Here is a 20629-nt window from a genome sequence, read left to right on the forward strand (position 1 = left end):
CCATATCTCAGATTCAGAATCATGACAGTTTTCATTCTGTGTCATGTATCACCATCTAGAAAACACGAGCTCATTGGGTTCTCCCAGCTGTGTCAGGGGAGGAAGTGTCCTCTCCATTTTGCCAGCTAAGGAAGAGGAGGAGCCGAGGGGTTATAGGTTTACTCAACATAATGCAGCTAATAAGTGGTGATATGTGTCCAGAATCTGTTTTTCAGTCCCGTTTTTCCCTACCTATATCTGGACAGACATTTCTGTATCTCTGCAAATATTAGAGATGCCTACATTGACCAGGATTTTTATGAGCCCCTAAGTGAATTTGGGAGGAGGGGGAATAAATTACTAATAAAATTAATGTATCTCTTTTCTCTTTTTCCCTGTCTGCCCTTCTTTCTCTTTCAATACATACATATGGATATGTACATAAATAAATATGTATATATATTCATCTTCTAAAGTCCTTCTCCTTTCTTCCTCAAACTCATATTACTGACCTCAATACCTGCTGCCCCAAAAGAAAGCACAATTTGACAAACTAGTCTTCTCTGCTTTCATTGAATGATATGTATGTGGACATATGATGCAGACAAATATGCAAACTTTCTTGTTATTATTTTCCAAAAAGGACATATATGTGCTTTTCCTGAGCTTTTCTTTTTCAGTTAGCAATACCATATGGAACACAGTTCACTCATAGATCCCACCTCTTGATGGTAATCGCTCAATTCCACTTTTTTTCTTACTGCAAACATTGTCACAATAAACATTTTGTACATGTATCATATGCTGCGGCTTGTATTTATGGGAGGTAGACTCATAGGAGTAAGAATGCTCAGCCAAAGTTTATGAATATTATTACTGTTACTACATTTTCCAGCATTTTCCAGTCTACTTCTTTAAAAAACTAAAACTCGAATTTTCTACCAGTAATCTATGAGAAATAGCATTTTCTCTTAGCAAGACATCTTTTACAATGACTCAAATTTACGCCACATAACTATTTATATTATTATGCAAACACATCCTAAAACATAACACTTTTAGAAAGCTCCTGCACCTGTTCTACCAAGCAGGAGAAGAATCTGAGGCAAATCCCCATAGTTTAGGCATTGCGACATTATGGCACCATTTTATGGAGGAAAGCCCACAGAAGCCCATGGGCATGATAGCTACATGGCTCTCAGAGGGCAGGGGAATTTCATTACGGTCCTACAGCATCCAGCTTTGAATGCTTGAAACTGACGGCAATGTTCTGGAATGCATTTCTCCCCTCTTATTCATCATCCAGTTACTTTTCACGCAGATCTCACTGGCTGGGATCTCCTGGCATTTTGCATGCATCTCAAAGATGGTTTCCATTACCCTTCTGGTCATGAAATTGTCATTCTGGACACATGCCCTACACAACTAACACCAATCAAGAGTTTGTAAATATTTTAACATAACTCTGATGTTTTTTTCCTCAGTAATAGGCTTATGACATATGCCAGAGAAAAAGAAAAAGTTTTGTAGAAAGTGTGAAGCAATTGGGTGTTGATTAGAAAAATTTTTATTGTTACCAAATCATCATAAACTCGACAATGACAACAAAGTCCAGAAAAAGTATTTCCATTATTCATAAACATTCTGCCTGGTGTTTTTTAAAACAATCTGCACCTATTGCTTGGTGATGTTTAACTTTCCTAGCTGAGATAATGCCCTCAGGGTAGGTATACAAAATTCTGTAAATCTTTTTTGAACCATAATAATGAGATGGAAGAACATCATATAGTCCTAGGCTGGCTTCCAGAGAGAAAGGTCATTTTATCTGTCTACATACTGAGATCAAATGATTATAAGTAAACTTTTATGCCTATTATATTTTTAATGCCATTTTTAAACATCTTCATAATTTCCTAATCATGTATACAAATTATTAATATTGTCAAGAAAGGCCTCAATGAATCCTTAATGCCATAATCCTCAGGATTCAGATGGCTAATGTATGCTCCCTGAGAAGTGAAGTAGAAAGGAGGGAAACTATTTTTAGTTGAACATCTACAATATACGATATTTTGATGCCCTCTAATCTTTAGGGTGAAAAATATCACAGTGCTTTAATATTTTAACATAAATCAAACTATTCTGTTTATTATTATTGCAGCTCTCTAATGATTCATCTCCAAATTTATTGCATCCTGCTTTCATTGTGAAGCCTGGAATTGGAGCATTATAATATTTAGTAAATATTCAAGGGTCTTGAGTTGTAAATCTACGTTTCCTGTAATCCTTTTTGTAAATGTAAATGTTTAGAAAGAGAAATTATTTCTAGGATGTTACTGGGTATAAAATTCCATAATTTTAATAATATTAGTACCCCAATGAAGTTAACTCATCAGTAACTTTTAAAGAGTGTTATTTAGCAAGGTTATTTGTCAAACTTTCATGCAACTAGTGATTTTTACCCAGCTGGATTAGCACCAGACCACCTAAAAGAAATCATGGGTCTTGAGATGTGAGTAAGTTTTGGCAAATTTATGGGTGGAATGGAAAAGTAAGAAGTAAATAGATCTCTCTTTCGTGGAGAGAAACTGCCTCTCCATTTGCTTCTCTAGTATATTTGCTATTCTCACCCTGTTTTTTGTATTTCCTGTACCTAACAAAACCAAGATATTTATGTTTTTAACTAATAGACTTCATTATAAAGCATCATTGTAGTGCCAGCCACCATAATCTTAAACACTAAAGCAGTTTAATTAGTCTGTTCCAAAGTGAATACTATATAGCAATTTCGAGCAATGATGATTACAACTTAAATCCATTAAAATATAATTTTTGTTACTTGTGAATAATGTCCCTTTCACAGAATATTCAGATTAAATTGGAATGTTGTTTTTAAATATAGCTTACTGACCTTAAACCATAAATAATTTGGAATACCATTTAATAATACCATTTAATATGATTCTGCTTTTATGATATCATCAGGCACAAGCTGTCCACGTAGAGAAAAGGGTAGATTAGGACATTTATCTACTCCTGACTTCCCCTGTAGTACCCAGTCCTTCCTATCTCATACCAAAATGGAGAGCCTCAAACAATTTTTTTCCAGTTTTCTTAACAGATGAACTTCATTCACAGGTTAGAGAGTAAAGCTTATTGCTGTGAAAATCTCTTCAGAGAGAATACTAGAAACAACTTTCTGTACTTATGACAAACTTCTCAGTCTGTGCTTTGCAAGTAATTTGTGGACCAGTAGCTATTGTAGTGTTGCTTCCTCTGTCTGGCAAAAAAATATTGTCCCAGTCTGTGACACACAGTCTTGATTTCACTTGATAGCTAAAGATATCTTGCTAAGTGAGAGATGAACAAGATAGTGTTTAATATCTGGATATAATCACATTTGGGGCCAGCTCATATAATGACTCACTGAGAGAATCCACTATTAGGTGGCTACTTACACAAATTAATGGCTAGTAATTAGGATGTGTTTTTTTGAGAAACAAAAGGTACATCAGCATATGTTTACTCCCTCTAAGTTCTAGATTTCATGGACCTGAGAAATAATAGGTTATGAAAAAGTAATTGTTATACATATATGTATATATATATATATGAATATGATGTTGTTTTGTTTGTTTAATATTAGGTTACCTAAATGTATCTTAGCAAAAAGTATATGAATACCTCAATTCTAAGTTGTTTATGTATACTGTATATTGCATTATTGTGACATTCCTCAAAGTAAAAATAGATATTTATAACAAAATTGTAGCTAAAATAACATGAGGGATCCCAAGAAAAATAAATCTGTGGATCTACAGATGAATACAATCTCATGCCATGAGCAGCTTGTGTTTATAAAGAAGTCACACCACAAAGCATGACTACTTTTGTTTTGGGTGCATTTAAATAAAGTGGATGAAGTGGGAATTGTGAAAGTCAAGTTTAAATTTCAGTAAAAAGCCCTTATTAACAAATCTTCACTTGAAAAATTAATTTAAACTTGGCTGGAATGTACAAGGTTGTATGTCTTACATTAGGTGAATTATTGGTAATAACAGGAAGTAAGAATGACAACATTTCAGTAGAATGCATGGAATGATTGTGACCACTGAAAGAGGACTACTATGTCAGAATTTACTTAATGTCATCACTAAAAAATCTGAGGATGATAAGAGAAGACATATTCTGGCATTCACACGTGAATGCCTGGTAATATGTTGTACATGATCACAAATATTTCCACATTTAACTCTCCCCCTCCTTACACACAAAGGGGCCCAGTGTAATACTCTGAGATAGCTGCAATCAGTCTTCCACATCCTGTGACCCTTCCTTATTCACTGTACGATTCTAGGTGTTATCTCTGGCCCCACCTACCCTTGTTAACCTAGGTTACACGCAGCTTAAAGTAAGGTGAAAGTCATTCAAAAAGCTGAAAACCATAGCTTCTATTATGGGGAAGAAACAAAGTTAAATGAGAAGTTAATAAGTATACCCCCCAAAATGTGTTCATAATAAAAGCAGAGTGGAGTGGAAAAATCTTCTGCTAAACACAATTTAAAATGCTTTTTTACTGAAGAATATACAAAACATTTTATATGCTATAGGGAACTGTGATCTCTAAGAGGTATATGTAGGCAATGTAAATAAATTCAGTTGATAATAGATCTTTTGTTTTCTCAATTAAGCCCGTATTATCACATTCTGAGTATTTTTCCTATGGAAACCATGGAACTCAGTTTAAAGATTGATAAAGGAAAGGGAAAAAAGCCAAATGTGAGATGTGTGGTAACACCCTCTTGGTAAAGATGGGCATTTTTCACGTGGCGTGGAGGGCAAATACAAATGACGTATGATCATACCATACTGATCATTCCAAGGTACCTGTAGGTAATACCTGTTCAACAGAGGGAGCAAAAAATAAGAGTGAGCTAGCATGACAGCAAAGCAACACCAAGACAAAGGTTAGAGGAATAAGGAGCCCCGGGTGTGAAACATGGGGTGGCATACACTTGCACAGCCCTGACAGTATGGATCCCTTTAAATTTTGTTCCAGAGGCACCTCACTCCCCTCACCACCACTCAGCCCGTCAGAAAACCTGGACCACCTTACTTCTTTCCTATGGCAGCTTTGCCTACCAAACCTCAAACCCTATTATAATATATTGTAATGAATCTTCACAATTTAAATACTTAAAAAAATTAAGAATTAAAAATTTAAAGGTAAATATTTTAAAAATCACAGATATATGCTCTTTGAAAAAAAAAAGATTCCAAAAATACAGAAATATATAAAATAAAAAATGAGGTTCTCTCAACCCCACAGTTATATTCCTAGATATATTTCCAAGAGAACTAAACACACATTTACATAAACACTTGTACATGAGGGCCGGATGCGGTGGCTCACACCTGTAATCCCAGCACTTTGGGAGTCCGATGCAGGCAGATCACGAGGTCAGGAGTTTGAGACCAGCCTGGCCAACATAGTGAAACCCCATCTCTATCTACTAAAAATGCAAAATATTAGCCAGGCGTGGTGGCAGACACCTGTAATTCTAGCTACTCAGGAGGCTGAGGCAGGACAATCGGTTGAACTCGGGAGGCAGAGGTTGCAGTGAGCCGAGATCTTGCCACTACACTCCAGCCTGGGCGATAAGAGTGAAACTCCGTCACAAAACAAAACAAAACAAAACAAAATAAAATCTTGCACATGAGTGTTCATCACAGTATTATTCCTATTAGCCAAAAAGTAGAAACAAATCTAATGTCCATATTCATTTGTTTATGCATCAAATGCATAAGCAAAATGTGGTATTATCCACACAGTGAAATCGTACCCAGCTCCAAAAAAGAATGACTTTATGATAGATGCTACAACACACATGAAACTTGAAAACGTTATACTAAGTGAAAAAAGACACAAAAAGCCACATATCATACAATTCCATTTGTATGAAATGTCCAAAATAAAAAATTCCACAGAAGTAGAAAGCAGACTAATATTTGCCAGGCATAGGGGATAGGGAAAATTGGGAGAGATTCCTAGGAGGAATAGGAGTTCTTGTTGAGGTGATGGAATGTTCTGTAATTAGAAGGTTGCACAATATTGTAAATATAAGACCCATCAGTTATACTTATGAAAATGGTGAAGCATATGCCATTGTGAAATATATCTAAATAATAAATTTTTAGAAGTTAAAAAAAGTGAAAGTCTGTCCATCTTCTCTTACATAGCTAGAATTTACAGAGTACTTGTTATATGCCCGGTATATTTGTAAATGCTTTACTGAATGAACTAATTTAATCTCAAAACAATCCTATTAGGCATCGTTTACCTACAAAGAAGTTGAAGTAGAAGGAGGGCAAAGTCATTGGTCCAAAGTCTGCTTCTTTTGTAAGTGGCAAAGCTGGGCTTACAAAATCAGGCAGTCTGGCTTCAAAGCTCATGCTATCCACTAACTTACCATGAGTAACTACCATTAAAAGTTGGGATATACACTTCAGGATAACTTTCACTGAGGAAGTGCATGCGCCCACATGCATGAGTGTGTGTAGAAGATAACAGTTATACACAGGGATGATACTGAGGGTCGGCAACTACCCACAGGCCAAATTCCACATCACCTGTTTATGTACACCCATGAGTTAAGAATGCAAGAGTGAATTTTTCAGTGGTTGGAAGAAAAGAAGGAAAAAAGCAGAGTAGCATTTGATGACACATGAGAAATATATAAAACTCAAATTTCAGTGTGAATCAATAAAGTTTTATTGGAACACAACCATCTTTATACCAATTTTGTCTACAGCTGTTTCTGCACCACATGAGCAGAGTAGAATTAGGCAGTGGTAACAAGAGACCTGTATGGCACCACAAAGCATAAAATATTTTGATCTGTTTCTTTACAGAAAAATTTTGCTAACCCCTGGATTATGCCATACATGATACTATAAAACTTTAGTTTGTCACTACACATTATATTATGTTCAACCTTCTAGATTTCAAGGTTTCCTTAATTTCTTTAAGTAGATACAATGAAAAAAAGCATCTAAAATTATTAAACTATTTGCAATGAATTGAATGTTTATGACTCCCCTCCAAATACATTCAGATGTTGAAATCCTAACCCCCAAGGTGATAGTATAAGAAAGGGAGCCTTAGAAGGTAATTAGGTTATGAGGGTGGAGCCCTCGTGAACGGCATTATTGCCCTTATAAAAGAGATCCTCAAGGTTACTTTGCCCGTTTCATCATATGAGGTTACAATGAAAAGATGGGCACCTAGAAAACAGGCCCTTACCAGACATCAAATCTTTTAGAACCATGATCTTGGATTTCGCAGCCTCCAAAACTATGACAGTAAATTTCTGTTGTTTACAAGCTACCCAGTGTATGGTATTTTATTATAACAGCTTGAAAGCACTAAGACATCATTTCTCTACTAATGAAAATTTCATGTTTTTAGGCTGGGCGCAGTGGCTCACACCTTAATCCCAGCACTTTGGGAGGCCACGGTGGGTGGATCACGAGGTCAGGAGTTCGAGACCAGCCTGGCCAACACAGTGAAACCCCACCTCTACTAAAAATACAAAAATTAGCTGGGCAGGGTGGCATGCACCTGTAGTCCCAGCTACTCAGGAGGCTCAGACAGGAAAATTGCTTGAACCCAGGAAGTGGAGGTTGTGGTGAACTGAGATCGCAGCACTGCACTCCAGCCTGGGCGACAGACAGAGCGAGACTCTGTCTCAAAAAAAAAAAAAAAAAGAAAGAAAGAAAGAAAAAGAAAATTTCATGTTTTTAGCAAGTTCCACTAAAAATAATTGGATTAATGTATTTATTTTCTAATGGATGTGAAATTGACCTATATTTTAATAGTCCAGGTCACCGGGACTTTGAGAAGTTTTATGACTATATGAAGGTTCTTCTCTTGGCTGCTTCGTAGTCACCCAATTATTGATGCTGAATTTTCAGCTGAGTCACTGTTTCAGGCTGTGTGGTCAGGTCAATGTGGCAGAGGTTATATAGAGGGACCCAAGTTTCACTGTTCTCAACTGCTCTACTACCCCTTCCTAGCTTGGTCCTATTATGCAGAAACTTCTGTTCATTTAAAAGTAGTTGGAAAAGTGGTAGAGTGGCTACTACCCTTTTGCTGTCCCTCTTTAGAGGATAGTGTGGTGTACAACCAGATCCCTGTCCCTTTAGGACCGAAGCATTTATTCTCCTGTTGCTGGCAATTCCTGACTCTCAGTTGCTTCTCTCTTTGGGAATTGCCTTCAGCTGAACAAACCCACCTCGCCTAATATCATGTCCCCTTCCCAGAAGCAGATCACAACTTCTAACTGGTCAATTCAGGAATGTAAAAGCCCAACCCCCTTGGCCCCAGGCAGAACAGTTATGAAGAACCATCTCACTCTGGAGCGCCTTGTAGAATCCAGGCCTCTATTAACTTCATCGGTGAGACTTCTTCTGCCCAAATCTCTTATCCTCCAAAGATGTTGCCCTGAGAACATTACCCCATAAATTGTCTACAAGCAAATCTGAGTCTCAGAATCTGTTTCCTAGAAAAATTGACCTGCAACACCCCGTCTAACTCCTCTCAAAGAAAGAGAGATGTAATATTTGTTATTATATCTGAGTTTAGCAGAATAAAATGACCACATATGGCTCAGCCCCTTCCACTCTCTCTTTTTTAGGCCAGCCTCGATGCATGATCGTGCACTGTCCTGCTTGTGCCTTTTGTAGGGAAACTGTACAAGAGTTAGGCCTCAGGTTATGTTTTTCAGAGAAAAATCTGATCAATCATCAATCTCTTCATAGTAATGGAGCTCTAAGCTGTATATCAAGGAAGGTGTCCATAGGAATCTTCTCTGAAGTCGAGATTTTCCCCAGAACTGCATGTACCAGAATCTAAATATAGCTGAAGGCAGCAGGAGGTCTAATTGTGGCATTAAGTCTAATCTAGAATCTCCAATTCTGCCTGATCAATGATTATGCTAATAATTTTATCTTTATTTTCATGATTCCTTTGTTTTCTCAATTGGGTCAAAATTTATGAAACGAATCTTGATTGTCATCCTAAACCCACACTGACAAAGAGCAGCACGCCATGCATGCAATAGGAAAACCTTCATCTTTCACTATTAACCATTTTAATAGTCGAATTCACCTAATTTTACCTGATTTACTTACACAAGGTGATGGTATCCCAGTAATCCCTCAGAGAGGGACACGTCTTAGTTCAAACTTCAGCTTGGACACATAACAATGCAACTTAAGCTAGTAGTTTTCTGAGCCTCAGGTTTCTTATTCATAAATGAAACTAACAAGAACTATCTCAGATTTAGTTTAAGAATTTAAAGTAATAGTGTGTGTGTGTGTGTGTGTGGGTGTGAGCATTTATATATAAAGTACCCCAGGTAATGCCTCATATTGTGAGTAATAAATGCTCATTCGTAGCTCTGTAAGTATGAAGAATTATCATAAATGATATCCAACTGGGTCCTCTCAAGAATTTCCAGGGGGAAAAATCCCTCTTGTCTACTTCCAAAAGGTGTGAGAATGGCTTTTCATGTTGATGAGATTATTTCAAGCTGAAATTCTGTAACAAGTCAGTGAATCAAGCTCACACTGAAGTGAACAAGTACAAAGCAGGCCATCAAAATGAAAGAGCAATAATCACATCCATTTCCGCCTTATTGGTAGAATTCATAGAGGGAAGAACATGCCCTTCACCTGAGAAGAGCATTGTTACTGTTGCCACATAGGTACCACATGAGACAGAGAAGAGCCTCCTGAGACCGGCTGTCCATGAAGGCAGCTGCCAAACTGAGAATTCTAATAAGATCTGGCCTCAGGCGTCACATGACTCCCAAGTTGTCTTTATTCTGTCAGTATGTGGCAAAGAAAGAAGGGAAGCCGGCGCTGGCTGTCCCATCACACCCTGTCCTGCCGAGGGAGTGCCGAGTCCCCTGATACTTTGTCTAGAAAAGCAGCTTGAAGCCAGTCTCCATAGGAAGCTGAAATGGGTTAGATGGGGCAATGATCAACAATGGAAAGCTCAGTGGAGAAAAGTTAACCAAAATAAGAGTGTTCCACTCACGTCACGGGAGAGGTAAAATAAAGCTGAGCATTTATGACTCTGGGGAATTATTTGTTGTGAACCAGCACATGACTAAGGGTTCTCCATACTACACAAAAGCTGAGGAAGGAAAGAATTTCTTTAAGCTTTTGGAAAGAGAGTTCCAGTGTGCCACAAAATGTTCTAGCAAAAGAATCTGGGACCCACCACTTTGGACTCTAGGGATGCAATGATCAATTTGTCGTTTTGGGCGCTGATGCCTGTGATTTCATGAGCTCAGAACTATGAATACTATTAATATAACTAGTCTGGTTCAAAAACCAAGCTCAGACAGTTAACACGTAACCTTCAGAACTAGTGAATTCCAGAGAGGAGATGAATGCTCTGTGAAGAAATCATTTCCTTACTATTCGTTTCTAAATCTGTTGAATATAAATTTTATAGTAGTCTTTTAAGTCTTGTATTATTTAAATCAGACAGGAAGAGAGGAGAGGAACAAAGGAGGAGGAATAAGAAAGAGAAAAGAAGGAAAGGCAAAGGAGGGTAAAATCAGGGAAAGGAGGGCAGGGGAGGGGAGGGGAGGAAGAAAATGAAGAAAACATCATTCTTTTAAAATATGTTCCCTAATTCTTGTTCAAAAGGCTGCACTATAGACTATATTTCAGAAAGCAGTTTTTATAAGTCATACATGAGGCCTAACAAAAAAAAGGAAAGAAAGAAAAATTACTCAAGTGTACTATTTCTGAATTCTATTAGGCCTGACACATGGTGTAATGTACAGAGACATGGGAGATTTAAATAATGGACTCAGTTCTTTGTAAACAGAAGTTACCAGAGAGTCCATTTCAAAGGGACAGACTACTAGCCTAAGAGATGAGAGAAGAGCTCTGAGACGTTTCTCAGGCTGTATTGCATGAGCTAGTCATACCAGTTTCTGCAGGAATGCAGAAATTATTGCAAAATGGCTAGGTTCCATAAACATGTTGGTAAAGTTTAACTTTACAGATAAGAAAAAATAATTTCAAAACAAATTTCCACCTTTCCTTAAATTAACTTTATCTTGTTAGAGAAAGAAAGAAATCCAGCAGCTTACCTGTATCAAATCCCACACTTGGCACTATGTCTACTGTCCCATGAAAGGCTCCAGCCCATGCTGAGGTAGCAGAGGTGACTGTAGTCGGTTCTGTCTTTGTGATGTCACACTGGGGAGCAGGAATCCTGGCCGCATGCACTGAAGGCATCAGCAGAGGCCCATAGGATGGATCCAGGGCAGAACCGGCAGGAGGGTGGTGATGGTGGTGATGATGGTGGCGGTGGCGCATGTGGGCATGAGGGTGGTGGTGCCGCATGTACACGTCATGCATATGGCTGTAGGATGGGCTCACCTGAGATGTCAAAGGATAAGGCCAGGACTCAGACACAGCAGGGGGAGGGGCTGGGCCAGTCTGATGCAGGCTGTGTCCTGGCCAAGGACTGGGATCAGCTGCAGAAAAGGTGCCAGGGGGTCCAGTGACCTGGAAGTCAGGATGAACTCCCCCCAGACAAGGTGCAGGTGGGGGCTGGTAAGAGCTGGTCCAAAAGGAAGTTGGGAAACTATTCCGTTGGCTTGAGAGAGCTGAGCTGTCTGAGAAGACAGAAAATAAAACACATGATTAACATAAGACTCAGTTTTGGGATAGACTTGCCTCTAATTGTCCAATAATATTTTACAAGCAGTCAAACAAGCATGCACTCTTATTCTTCCCAAACAGGGGTGAACTGATACCAGGTTGGCCTCTGGGCTCGCAAGCCAGTGGGTCCGTGTGCAGGATCCAAAGTGTTGAATGAGCCTCCCTCCATTTGCTTTGCTTGGCTTATGCCGTCACAGTCTGTGCTAAGGTTTGCAATTTGGGGATTGAAAAATTTCATTTCCTTCTGAGTACCTTGCAGCCATTAGGGGTAAGAGGAGGTCATAGCTACCCACTTCACTGGTAAAGAAAGCTTATGCCATAAATGAGGTTTATATAAGTTGGAAATGATCATTTTTACCAACTTCTAAATGCAAATACGATTTTCATTTAAAGGAAAGATTTTAATGCCGAAGGTAACAATGAAAGTAAGGTCACAATTACTTATACTCACTAACACTCATTTTCCATTAAGAAGAGTGTATTCTAGCCTCATTTTATTTGCTTATTTTCTGTGGCAATCTGCGAGTCTCTAGACCGAGAATAAAAACGGTCAATATTTAATACAGTATCAAATGTCCAACACTATGCCAGGGGCTTTTCACGGATAATCTCACAGGAGTTTCATTCCAGGCCTATGGGGTAATTATTGTGATTATCCCCATGATGAGAAAATCCCAGCAGAGAAGAAGCCTAAGGCTTAAGATGGCAAGAATGGGACTAGGCTTTGAAGCCAGGTGGCCTAAATGGCCAATGGCTGGTCCTCTTCATAAAGTGCCACAAGAGGGCACAATTGAAACTATGAACCTCAATGTCTCGAATTTGGTGAAGATCCTATGGAAATGATAAGTGGAGGAAATTCAAGTAGAGGTCATGGGTTTGAGGAACTATTTTGGGGAGATGGAAATATCAAAGAATAGCACTTAGAGACAAATAAGAAAGAAAATCATCCCCTAACTCTTCATCAATTCAATTTCCTACTCGATCTTAACACATTTATACATGACCTACTGTGTATCAAACGTAGGCATCAGGGATGACCAAATGGACACCATTTTTAGTCACAATCTGCAGAAAGATAGATAAGTAAAACCAGACATGTGCAAGGTGACACGGTAGGTATTCTCCCAAAAGGAAGCACAGAGAGCACCGACCCAGCTTAGAAAGTGATAGGTAAGTGGAAGCTGACAGGCTGAGCAGGGGCTAGCCCTGGGAAGAGAGCTTTAGGCAAATGGATCAGCACATAAGAAAAGGCCATATATTACACACACACACACACACACACACACACACACACACACACGACAACAGCAGCATTTGAAAGACAAAAAGAGTTCGGTACACAGAAGGTGGCAAAAGAAAAAATGAGACTATTGAAATAAGGACCCAGACGGGTGTAGACTTGCTGGCCATGGTACTGAATATAAATTCTATTCTGAGGTGGTAGGGTCTCAATGGGCTTTGAAGGGTTTTAATCTAGGAAGTGACATAGTCAAATCCATTTGTAGAAAGGTCAGTGCCTCCACCTGTAGCCTGTTGCCTACAGTGTTGTGTAACTGAACAAGCACTGGGCTGGGAGACCAAGGAGCCCAGCTTTCATCCTAGGTCTTACCCTAGGACCCTCGTTTTATCACCCCATATGGACCCATTGATCTTTCCATGGCTTACTTTCTTTTACTAAGAAAATGAAGTATTTGGATCCATTAATTCAAATTATCTACTGGTTTAATACTGCTAACAGTCTGTGAAGTGCCCCATGGATTATTTTTAACTATAGAAGAAGATATCTACTAAAGACATTAGTCATGCAAGTTTAAAGAGAATATTTGTATACTGAGTTCCACATAAAAGAAACTTGCTAGATCTTTCCATTGAATGAAGGGTAAGAGTGGAGGATATCTTAGGAAGTATTTTAAAATAAGAATATTCAAAACATTATCTATGTTCTCACTTCATAAATTTCCAGGCCATACTTTTCTTACCTCAGGGAAAGCTTAAAAAACTTCAATCAACCACCACATATATCATTTGGTTAACATAATTAGGCTATTAATGTGGTGTTTGAACATCTCTTCTCCCCTAACGGCTGTGGCAGCAGCACTGCAAGCTCTTCCATTCTCTCCCCTTCAGCCAGGCATGGGCACCAGAGCTGTGATCATTTATCCCATCCATCCTGTGGTCAAACAGCTATTCACAGTCAATTCCCTCCCTCACAACATCTTCATCGATCTCAAAACACTCGGGGGAAATCTAGGAGATGATGTTCTTCAAAAGGCAAAGAATGGAAGTGCACACTTTAAATCTTCAACCAACCTCAGGAAACTTGTAATTGAATGGTTTTGTTAAAATCAAAATCTATCCAAAAACACCCCCTATGATCAACCTTACTGGCATTGAGGTAAATATGTTTTCTTGAATTAACAATCGTCTCTTTGCAACGTTTGAAAAATACTATTAATGACAAGAAGGAAAGTCATATAAGTTGTAAGAAGAAAATTCAATATGCCTCAGGTGATGGTCATTTGTAGAATATTTCAGTCACACCCACAATGAAAGCCATCAATGTTTAAACTTAAAATCCATGCACAGAGTTTAGAGAGGCTCCTTGTTCTACGTAGTTCATCCCTGCTACCACACGTCTGCCACTTTGCTCTCACAACCGCCATCTTGTGGGACTAAAGCCTTCATTCTGCTCCTAACTTCCATCTCCTGAGGGGCTAGAATCCTATTATGAAAACTAGTTAACCCCAACCACAAGTAAGTGCCAGAGATACAGAATTCCCCTTATTAAAATCCACTATTAAGATGTCAAAAGTACAGAGTATATACCATTTCTCTGTAAGCTTTTAGGCTCATTTATATGTACATGGAGCCAATCTTATTTTATAGATGCTTATGCAGTTTGAATATGCAGGCACAAAAGGGAATAATGAATGAATTCCTTATCAAAAATATTATTGGTCTATTTATGAAGTACTGTACCATGATTAGTGAATACATTATTATTGAAAGTAGAAATCTATTTTTGAAAATGCACTCCATAAAGAATGAACAGAGTTTAAAAATGCTCCAGGGAAAAATAAAATTAAAAGGAACTTAATATTTTCCCAGTCAATATGTCTCTTGAGATTAATATAAAGTTTGCAAAGATCTATGCAGCCCTTGAAAAAAAACCTGTTGCATTTACAATTGAAACAATATTGAATTGAAAATAAGTTTATGAAGAAGCTTATACTTCAGAATCACTATTCGGTGTCTTACTTGTTTAAAGAAAAAAGTCTTGATGCAAAGGAAGAGATGATATGCTTTGTTTCATGCTTGAGAATCAGTGTGCTTATTTCATATGTATGTAAATTTTTTTCATTACATGATTCTTTGCTTATGAGTACTTAATCACAGCCATATTTGTTGGATGAAGAAAACATATGAAAAGCTGTATGAGCTATTTCTATGCAATATTACATTTCAGGTTAGTGAAGGCAATACAGTACTTTATGCTATTAACACTATATGGTGATTTTGGATTCAATATTACCTGATACACAGATGATGTTAACCGATATTTGGATGATGCTGACACTGACAGTCTAACACATACAAAAAGCCCAACTGTAATTTTGATTCAATATGCATTTGGGGTTAAAAATATTACACACACATACATACACACAAGTTTATTTCTAGACAAAAAAGAAAATGGTAATATTGATACATTGTCTAATACGATCCACTCAAAGCAAACCTAGTAATCTCACTATCTGATTTAGACTGGAACATGGTACACCAGGTATTTCTTTCAATTTCATAATAGCTGGGATACTTTTTACACTGATTCTAAATGTCTCTTTAAAACACACACACACACACACCCAAAAAACAATTTAAAAAAATCTCAGGGTAAAAAAGTTAAGAAAGATAAGATTCAAAATTTAAAGAATGATATAGCTTATTAATTTTGAAAATAACAACAACTAAATTAAAAGGAAAACGGGACAATGAAGTGTTGCAGAAACTCTAAGTCATCTTAAAAATTTCCAGAAACCACATTAGAATCAAAATTGATTAAAACATCATTATTAAATGTTAAAAGGTAACATTTTTACATTTTTTATTAATATCAGTAAAAAAACAAAATTCTACTCAATTCTTAACCTAAAGTATTCTTGCTGTAATTTCATTGCCATTCTCTTGTTGTTCTTCCCACGAAAATAAATGGCTGGGTCAGAGGTGAAATGACATGTGTTCCAGTGTTTTCTGTCATTCAGTAATTATGCATTACCATTATGCCCGAAGATTGCCCTCTAGTTACTTTCTTCTAGAGTTGCTCAAAATGGGCCTTGTGACTCTACAATGAGAGTTTCAAGGGATGATGTCAGAGGCTGATACTCCTTGGAGGCAGCAGGGTGAGGTTAGTCACGCCTCACTTTTTTCCCCATGTCTTGGTCCTATGGACATTCTGTTCATTTCCAGTATCAGCCAGCTCATCAGACAGGCCCTCCTTTTCCTTTCTCCATTCGACTATTTGGGTTTCGTATTTATTTCGAGAGGTTTTTTTTTTTCCCATGAGAATGAATTGCTCAAGCAGACCCTATGTATATCAATGAGCCAACAGATAATTTTCTTTGCAGCTACAGTATCAGTAAGATTAGCATTCAGGATGGTTTTAAGTCAGTGATCTACTCTGCTATGGCTTGACATAAGTCCTGCCCTTTTCTACAGGTACACACACACTCATTTCTGTGAAGATCAGTGCATAGACATATTTGAAGCCAATGTTTAGCTCTGCGCCAAATTAATCATATAGATTATTTTAAAAATCTTTATGATAACACTAGGAGAAGGGTATCAGTAAACACATATTTGTATGGAGATAAGGGAACAATCATATTTATTAGGTTTTCTTTTTTCTTTTTTTTTTTTTTGTGATGGAGTCTTGCCCTGTCACCCAGGCTGGAGTGCAATGGCACAATCTCAACTCACTGCAACCTCTGCCTCCCGGGTTCGAGTGATTCTCCTGTCTCAGCCTCCCAAGTAGCTGAGATTACAGGTGGCTGCCACCATGTCTGGCTAATTTTTTGTATTTTTAGTAGAGACGGGGTTTCACAATGTTGCCCAGACTGGTCTCAAACTCCTGACCTCAGGTGATCCGCCCGCCTCGGACTCCCAAAGTGCTGGGATTACAGGCATGAGCCACCGCGCCCGGCTCACTAGGTTTTCTTAATAGAAAGAAATGAAATTCTTTCAACCCTGTTAGAACATATAGCAGGATTAGAGGTAACTGGTAAGACATTGCCAAATAAAATACATGTACTTCCTGTCATTAAGTGTTTGCCTTACAGCTGAAAAACACCTAAAAAAACTTTCCTAGCTTCATCAAGGAGACATACATTCAAAGTATAACCATTATTCCATTATTAGCTGACACACACTATTCTTTGTTTAAAGATTTACCATGGAAATCTATTCTGCAGTTAAACTTGATTCAGTTATTTAATTTGTTTGTGGCATAGTAGCACTTCTGTGGCACTGTAATAACTTTATGCTGTAAACTAGACCCTTTAACACTTGGTCAGCAGTTCCTTTCTAAGCATCATCGCCATGGCCACTAACATTATCATTAGCCTTTAGTATCTACTATTATCTAAGACTCTGTGTTTTCTACCAAAAACACAAAGTTCCAGAAAACAATGTTCCTGGATAAAGGCTCAGGGTTTGTTTTCCATGTGCCAAATGAGTGGAAACTTACTTCAGGAAAAGAGAAAAGGCATCTGACTTTCATTTAGCACCTTGAGTCAACCTCTATGCTAAATTATTCATATACATTATTTAAAAATCTTTACAATAACTCTAGGAGATGGGTATCAAACACATATTACAGTTGAGGAAGTCGACGGAAGAGATTTCAATTTAGTAATCCAAGATCACATTGCAAGCAGAAGGTAAAGGCTGGAACATGAATCTAAAACAAATGGACTCCAAAGACTGCATTTTCCAATTCTGTGTAGCCTTGCCAATTAATATTAAATTGCCACCAACTCTCCTGTTTTATGAGAATAAAAATGTGAATCTCATTTTACTGAACCTCTTCTTTAAGACATTTTCTGTATCTTTAATTATCGTTTGTGGCTGCCCTATAAATCCTACACAAGTTTTATATATTTATCTAAATCTGACTAATTCACAACTGAAGACAATTATGGCAAAGATCTAAGAAAAGCAAAGAATACCTTTGAAATTATAGAACTTTACAGGAGAAAAGATTTTTACCAATTCTTTGCTTCAACCCCCTTATTTTATAAATAAGAAAACTGTACCCAAAGATTTCATGTAACTTATTTCCAAGAAATTTGCTATTAAAGACTCTTTTGTCTTCTAATTCTGGATACATGGTATGAAATTGGTTCATTTAATTCAGTCACTTAATCATTAAATTAATATCTATTTCAGATTTTCCACATAGAAACACATTGTCATGAGCATCAGAAAAAATTAGGTACCATAAGAAGATATGGTATTTGTAGACTTAGTGGGAGAATAGGAGCTAAAAATTGAAGTGCATGCTGTGTTCTCCTGGTATACTCTGAAAAACTGATGTAAAAACCTGTAAAATAGCCGGGAGGGGTAGCTCGCGCCTGTCATCCCAGTACTTTGGGAGGCCAAGGCAGGTGGATCACCTGAGGTCAGGAGTTCAAGACCAGCCTGGCCAACATGGTGAAACCCTGTCTCTACTAAAAAAAATACAAAAATTAGCTGGGCATGGTGGAGGCCCCCTGTAATCCCAGCTACTCTGGAGGCTGAGGCAGGAGAATCGCTGGAACTAGGGAGGCGAAGGTTGCAGTGAGCCGGGATCGCGTCAATGCACTCCAGCCTGGGTGACAAGAGCGAAACTCCTCAAAAAAAAAAAGTTCTAAAACATCTGTTCTCCACCTATCACTTTGCATTCCATTCGCCTCACATCAGCATCTTTGCTTCTCATTAAATAGTCCAAGCTCATTCCATCTTCAGGGCCTTTGTACTGTCTGTCCCGTGTGTAGAATTATTTTCCCCTAGGTAACCACATGATGAGTATTCTTATTTCCTTCAGCTATCTGCTCAAACGTAACTGTGCCCTACAGGGCTTTTGTTATCACCTTAGGTAAAATAACATCTTTTGTAACAATTGTTTGTTTACTGTTTCTACCCCAAGACGTCAGCTCCATGAGGGCAGAGCCTTGGGCTGTCTCAGGACTTAGCACATTGCGTAACACATAGCAGGAGGTTAATAAATGTTTGCCGAGTATGTCAATGAATAAAACAGGTGACATATTTGAAGATCAAATTTAAGATGGTTCCAAGAAAATTTTAATAATAGTTATGAAAACATTGCCTTGATTAGCCCTTTCTATGTTACACTTTTAACATCTGCTAAAGGACCTTGTGTAGTGTGTTATGCAAATTACAGGGAAAATGCTGATATGTTGTAGGGTTTCCACACATTCACAACATCCCACTGAAAATTATTTTGAATATGATACCATAGATAATCACCCTGGCACCAAGAAATAATTTAGGACATTAATTCTGATTTCTCACGTTAAATGATAACAAGGTTGCATATGCCCATGTGCTAAAAGAAGTAGACATTATATGTATTAGTCTATTGGGACTGATTATCTTAATAGGATTCATTATTAATATATCAAATTATTTATTAAAGCCATCTAATTCACTAATGTTTTCCTATTTTCTTCCTCTACAAATTATTAAAATTATTCATCACATCCTGTTAAATAGGACATTAGTCTATTACGTAAGCATCATAGGCTTCCAAGGACTAAGTCTCAGTTCTCATAGTAAGTCCATAATACTTACTAATCAAATAAGTAGAATGTTTTTCAATTCACTTCCATCAAGGCCTTGGATATATTATTTGTAATCCACCTTACCCTTTATAGTCACTGTTTAGTGTTGTTTATATTTACTGAAGAGAAAAATAAAGAAGGAAGGAAAGAAAAAAAAAGAGGAGAGCTGAGGAGGCAAGCAGAGAGAGAATGAAGGAGAGAGGGTAAGAAGGGAGGGAGGGAAAGAAGAAAAGAAAGATAAAGTAGGTAAGAAAAGATCAGGCCCAGCAGTTCCACGTGGCCAGGACTTCTACAGTGGAGCAGAACCATTCCAGTGCTTCAGAGAAGGTACCACTAGTCACTGCTCACTGCTCACCTGGCCCTGCCCGCAGGTGGCCAGCTTTTCCTCCATGACAGGAATCACCCAGAGCCCTTGTTCAAGTGTGATTCCCACAGCTTCCTATGAAGATTCCAGTTCAACAGACTCGAGATAAGGGGGTCCTGCAAACTGTCCTTAATAGGACTAGATCAATGATTATCAGACTCAAGCCTGCATTGGAGTCACTGGGAGGGCTGGTTAAAACACAGACTGCCCCATCCCAGAGTTTCTGATTCTGCACGTCTGGGGTGGAGCCCAAGAATTTGCACTTCTAACAAGCTCCCATGTGGCACCGATGTTCCTGGTCAGGAACATCATACCTCGAAAACCATTTTACTAGATCATTCCTATAACCAGGTGAGTTTGGAAGAAATCATCACTGTAACAAATTTCTCTGAAGCTGTCATTGGAATGACATATTATGTTTTTCTCCAACCCTGTAATTACCCTGATTTAGATGTCACCAATAATTTTCTGTGAGTCAGAAATCAGTTTCAAACATCTCTGTGACCTCAATATAGAGAGAAATAAAGGAGTCCAACGTGCAGCTCTTTCTTTATCAAGGTAAAAACACTAGTTTAAACCATGTAGAGGCTGCCAAAAATGCCTAGATTGTATACTACAAAGAGTTAATACAACCACCAATCAGGATAGAGAAGTCTATTAAAAGAACACAGACAGCTTTCAATGTCTGTGTTCCTGG

At 38.0% G+C, this 20629-nt stretch overlaps 1 protein-coding gene across 2 annotated transcripts in view; it reads right to left on the bottom strand.

Annotated features, from left to right (window-relative positions):
* VGLL3 (vestigial like family member 3) overlaps positions 1-20629 on the bottom strand; it is a 50630-nt gene that overhangs the window by 16504 nt on the left and 13497 nt on the right. For both annotated transcript variants that reach the window (XM_025376493.1, XM_025376491.1), the window contains exon 3: positions 11154-11684. In XM_025376493.1, the coding sequence (XP_025232278.1) occupies positions 11154-11684 (531 nt within the window). The remainder of the gene's footprint in view (positions 1-11153; positions 11685-20629) is intronic.

Source organism: Theropithecus gelada, chromosome 2, assembly GCF_003255815.1.
Source record: "Theropithecus gelada isolate Dixy chromosome 2, Tgel_1.0, whole genome shotgun sequence".
NCBI classification, from domain to species: Eukaryota; Metazoa; Chordata; class Mammalia; order Primates; family Cercopithecidae; genus Theropithecus; species Theropithecus gelada.